The sequence below is a fragment of the Lepeophtheirus salmonis genome, chromosome 7, assembly GCF_016086655.4.
Source record: "Lepeophtheirus salmonis chromosome 7, UVic_Lsal_1.4, whole genome shotgun sequence".
In the NCBI taxonomy this organism is placed as follows: Eukaryota; Metazoa; Arthropoda; class Copepoda; order Siphonostomatoida; family Caligidae; genus Lepeophtheirus; species Lepeophtheirus salmonis.
Window position 1 is genome coordinate 23,178,865 of NC_052137.2, and position 5,296 is coordinate 23,184,160.

A 5,296-nucleotide genomic window follows, 5' to 3' on the forward strand; every position below is an offset into this window, starting at 1 on the left:
AATATTTGTCATTTTCTGAATAATTTTTCGTTTTTTTTCATTTTTTTCATCATACGTCAATAAAATTCAAAATCATTTTATAACATAATTTTTGTAATGTTTGCTAAAATGAACCAGTTTTCGAGATTTACTTTTTCGAAAATATTATTCTCCATAACTTTATTTTGGTTGCAAGTACGAAAAAAAATAAAGTTGGTACGTTTGTGTTTCACTTTACAGTGTCAATAAATTATATTTTCTTCTTTTTAGCAAAATCAGTGCAAAAGAGTGTTTTCATTTGTTTATACTTTATAAAATTTATTTTTTTAAAATTCATAATCAGAGTACTAAAGTTACAAGAGCCAATAGTAAGAGTATTTGGGGCAATGAAACCACAGAGCATATACATATGTATAAGTACACACATCTAGTAAGACGATATTGTGACTAATGTTGATAGTGGCTCCTTCGTGCGCCTAATGTGTATAACTAATCTTATGAATAATTACAATGAGGATATAAAGTATTACCTAAAAAGATATTTATTGCAAATTTCTATAATATGTGACAACTTTTAAGAATGCTTTATAATTTTTAGTTTCTTTTGGCTCTTTTTGATTGTGTTTTTTAGCTCGTTTTTTATCCATTTGACTTTATAGTACAGCAAAGTACGGACAATATGTAGAGCTAAATTTTCACAAACGAAGTCTTGTCAAAATATTGGAGGCCATATTTACATAAGAATAGTGATTTTTAGGAGCTTAAGAATCCCATTGTATGATATGTGACGGAAGGAGCAGAAGTTGCTCTTAATTAAAATGTTCGTAACATATTTTGTCATCTCAAGTCCTGCACGGAAAAAGGTTGATGAGTCTGTATCGTATCTTTTCAGCTACAAGTCTGCATATTTTTATAACTGCATGTCTCACAAGAAGCAACATGGATATTGTTGAGAGTTTTTAAACAATATCTAGAAAAATATTATAATACTTGATCCTCTGCAACACATCAAGGATATGGTCAAAATCTACAAATTTGCGCCATGATATCTCATTGACAAATAAGTTGCACACTCGATCATTTTCCTCCAAAGTGTTACATCTCAATGCCAATAGCCTTAGCAAATTAGGGCATAACCCCTCATTCACGTGGAACTTTGACATCAGGATAGACTTCAGGTCCCTACACTTGACGTACAGATGTTATTTCCTTACTATTGAAAGGTTAAAAGCATTGAATTTTCACTATCCTCTGTCACGGTTTCCAATTTAGAGATAGAAAGAGAGAGTATGACGTGAGGGTAAACTTATACAACAAAGCCATTATCGGTATTTAAAAGTATTTTCAGAATAATTTAAAAAAGAAAATCAATTTATTTGACCATTGTCAATGTGATTTCCCGCTTCCTCCTGAGCTCGAGCAACGCTGGGTAATCCTTTGCCAGTAATACATATATTATTATAATCCCTATCCTATGCCTTGCCATTTAAAGATATGGACCAAACGTAAGAAAAGATAATAATGGTGTACCTCACTTTTGTACACATAATTTGAAACCGTAGACTTTGACATATTTTTACATAGTCTGTAAAAGATAAGTGTTAATAGTGACATCTAGAGGGTTAGTTTCAAGCTATAAAGTTTATTTTTGATAAATTTTATCGCAATCCCACTTGATGTAGGTTAATATATGGACATTGATCATTTCAATTAATGTTCAATTTAAAAAAAAAATGTAAAAATAATTTATTCTATATAATATAAACATTGATGTATTTTTTCTGGATTTATAACATTATAACAACAAAATTATTTTGGGATCTATAAACATATTTATGTACATTTTAGGTATGCATCTAAAGTAAACTTGTAACAAGGATGAATTAATTTTTATTCATAATGATAGGAACAGTGATCTGATTAAAAGTGAGCGCCTCCTTCCTTTTTGTTGCTGCAATCTTTAAGAGACCATCAGATGAGAGATTAGCTACAACAGTTTCTGGTAAAGTGTTTTTGGGTAATGCATACTTTCTGACCCATTGTTGAGCAGAGTACTTGCCTCCATTCTCTGAACTCTCTTCATGTTTCGCTTCAACATGAATGACTCCATCCTTCACATAAACTTGTAATTCTTCTGGCTCGAATTGTTGAGTATCCAAAGTAATTTCTAGTTTGTCTTCTTCCTCTTTGATTTGCATGACTTGATTGTCTTTGTTTTTGAAAAGATTTAATGCTTCATTTGTATCCTTGGATTGTTGTTGAGAATCCTTGATTTCTTTTTGTTCCATAGTATTTCTAGTACGGCAGGAACACTTCTTCACTTGTGATTCTTTAGAGCTAAAAGTTGACACCATACAACTTCTACGGATTTTTTTTGGAGTTTTGTTAAAGTCGTTCCAAGTTGAAAAACGAATGAGATCTGACCAAACAAAGTCCCTTATTGTTACAGGAACTCTTGAAGGATGTTGATGAAGAATTATAGACATGTTGTTGTTGTGTGGACTGTTTACTTTTTGCTTAGATTGTCTATACTGATGAATTCTCCAATACTTGAAGGAGTATTTATAAGAACAAATATTCTGTGAGAATATTCGAGAGAAAAACCTTCGTTCTTTAGATAATATTTTTCATAAGAAAATAAAGGCTCCAGAGCCATCGACTTTTTTCCTGAATATACGAGAAAAATGTCATTATTCTAAGCGTACACTTCATTGATATAATACATTAACATATATTATAATATATTTGTAACTCTTGAGCTCCTGTTTTTTTTTCTCTTTCTTTGAAATAGCTACATATTATACTAATTATAAAGCAAGCCTACAAAGATAATATGTACATGCCATTAGTATATATCTTTTCACGCACCAATAATGAAAATTGATATGTACTTAATAAAATATAGCAACGGTTTATCAAGAACAATTTAGAATTTTTTTCTAAGAAACACTTTGTGATATTTTCCTTTGACATTTTTCCCAATCATATCTTGACCCTCAAAAAAGGAAAAAAATTTTATATCGAATGTATTAGTGGTATTGTGTTATTCATTATTTTTTGGACGGACAACTGCAGTCTCATTCAGTTTGGTCTAGGTAGAGTACAGTTCAATCCTGCATAACAGTCCTAAAACTTATAATATTTGGTCTTTGATGACGTCAATATACTTTATTTCTTCTTTTTTAATCAGTTGTAGTATTTTCAGTCAAAAGGAATGACAGTTTTAACGACCGTTCCCAAGGACTGATAGGATCGAACCTAAGAATGGACTGGATAAACCGAATAAATAAGGACTTACACATACTATGGATTAATGATCACATTTACTTGCCATATCCTTTTCCAATTGATATAGTTTTTAGCCCATAAAAATATAATTGCTTACTATTGAAATTCATGAGCATAAAAAAATACAACCAATGCAAAGAATACTTGAGTTTAATTTATAATTATGCAAAAGTATATAAATTAATTCTAGTTCTTTTAAATTTTTGTTGTTTTTGGTTAAATCAATTGTGTATATAGGTTTTTGAGAATTTAAAAAATATACAGATAGCCTAAATAATTCAGTTTTTTTCCTATTACAGGGAGTGGGGATCAAATTGTCGCCTACTTTAAACCTTGATAACTTGAAGACGACATTATCAAATAAAAAACCGGTTACCAAATAGGAAAGCTATTCTTGTCAGCTGACAATATGTAGTTCAGTTAGCATAATGCTGTCATCATATGAGGAGATAAAGAGCTATAAGTGGAACGAGGAGCTTTCGAGGTCCGCCGCAGGCATGGCATAGGTTAATAATGGAGGTGAAATTTCCAATTCAACGATTGTTTCAACCTTAGGAGTGAATTTACAGACTGTTCAGCGTATCCTTAAGAAGCTAGAGGACACCTGGGATGTTAATGGCACCATAAAGAGGGCACCCAAGGAGGAGGGCGCCGACAGGAAGGTCAGGGACACCGACTTTGTCGACAAGGTGAAGAATTGAGGATGACCCTACCAAGTCCATGAAGGCCATGGCGAGGGATCTGGGTCCTGGGCGTGGCAACAGGACTCAGCACCCTGCCATGTGTCCAAAATCTCCATGCAGTGGTTAACCGAGAACTGTTATGACGTCGTAACCAAGGATTTGTGGCCTCTTAACTCTCCCAACCTTAATCCTTTGGACTATTTTGTCTGGGGCTATGTCGAGAGACATACCAACAGACATCCCCATATCACCAAGCCCAGCCTGATGGACTCCATCAAGGAGGTATTCGGCAACATGGACAATGAGATGGTCAGAAGAGCCTGCGGCCGGTTCAGAGGCCGTATTGAGGCTGTTATTGATGCCAACGGTGATTATATCAAATGAATGGCTATTTTATATCTATATGCTCGTCAAAGTTTTGATTTTCAATAAAAAAGTTAAATGTATATTTTGTGTTGTTTTTTGTAGAAAAATATTTTGGCGACAATTTAATCCCCGCTCCCTGTATTTCTATATTTTTTTTTGTTCTCTAATACCTAATATATTCTAAGATTTTGGTCCATCAAATTTTTATTATTGGAATAATAACAGTTGTTGACCAAATTTCAATTTTGTTTTGATCTGGAGTGGAGATGATGGGCCCTTGATTGCATTATCTAAAAGCAGAGATATGAAAATGAAATTGATCATTTTGGATCACAATATTATAAAAAAGTCATAGTTTTTGTAAAATAAAAACAAAAACCCCTTTTTAACCCTTAACAAATTAATACTTCAAAAGGTAGCTCATATTTTTTACAAATATTAAATTATCAAGCTTAGTTGACAGAATAGGAAATCTTAAAATAAGTTAATTAACAATTTTTTGGTCAAATTTATCAACTTAAATTTGAAATTAACTTAAAAAAGTTGGAATCCTTTTCTTTTTTAGTTTCTTTTCTACATTGTTAAAACTGTAATATATAGGATAAAATATCATCTGGTAAAGTGAAAATCCCTTGTAGACGGATCCATCTTAAAACAAAATTATCATTATATACTATATTTAATAGGTAATTCGGGATTTTATTAATACAATTCATAAAAGTTTAGCTGTAATTAGTGTACACTTCTTAACCTAGGTGTATCTAAAGTAGTAATAATTTGTAAATCGTATGCAAAGTTATGATGAAGAAGTTCAGCACATTAAGTCTATTGTGTGAGGAAAATATGGAAATATAAATGAAGATCATTTTTTATTTTTCTGTTAATTAATTTTTTTATGAGTTGAATTAAGCAGCTCATATATATTCCAATATAAAAATCTATGGATATCTTCATTGTTTTCAATATAGCTTTTCATAAAC

The 5,296-nt window shown here is 31.6% G+C and overlaps 1 protein-coding gene across 1 annotated transcript; it reads right to left on the bottom strand.

The window, feature by feature from the left end:
- Positions 1–1,735: 1,735 nt before the first annotated feature.
- LOC121121586 (small heat shock protein OV25-2-like) lies at positions 1,736–2,625 on the bottom strand. Its single transcript, XM_040716549.2, has one exon. The coding sequence runs from the start codon at positions 2,463–2,465 to the stop codon at positions 1,863–1,865; it is 603 nt and encodes a 200-aa protein (XP_040572483.1). The 5' UTR covers positions 2,466–2,625; the 3' UTR covers positions 1,736–1,862.
- Between the last annotated feature and the right edge of the window lie 2,671 nt (positions 2,626–5,296).

Coding starts and splice junctions, on each gene's coding strand:
- LOC121121586 (XM_040716549.2), bottom strand. CDS start 2,465: ATGTCTATAATTCTTCATCAACATCCTTCAAGAGTTCCTGTAACAATA.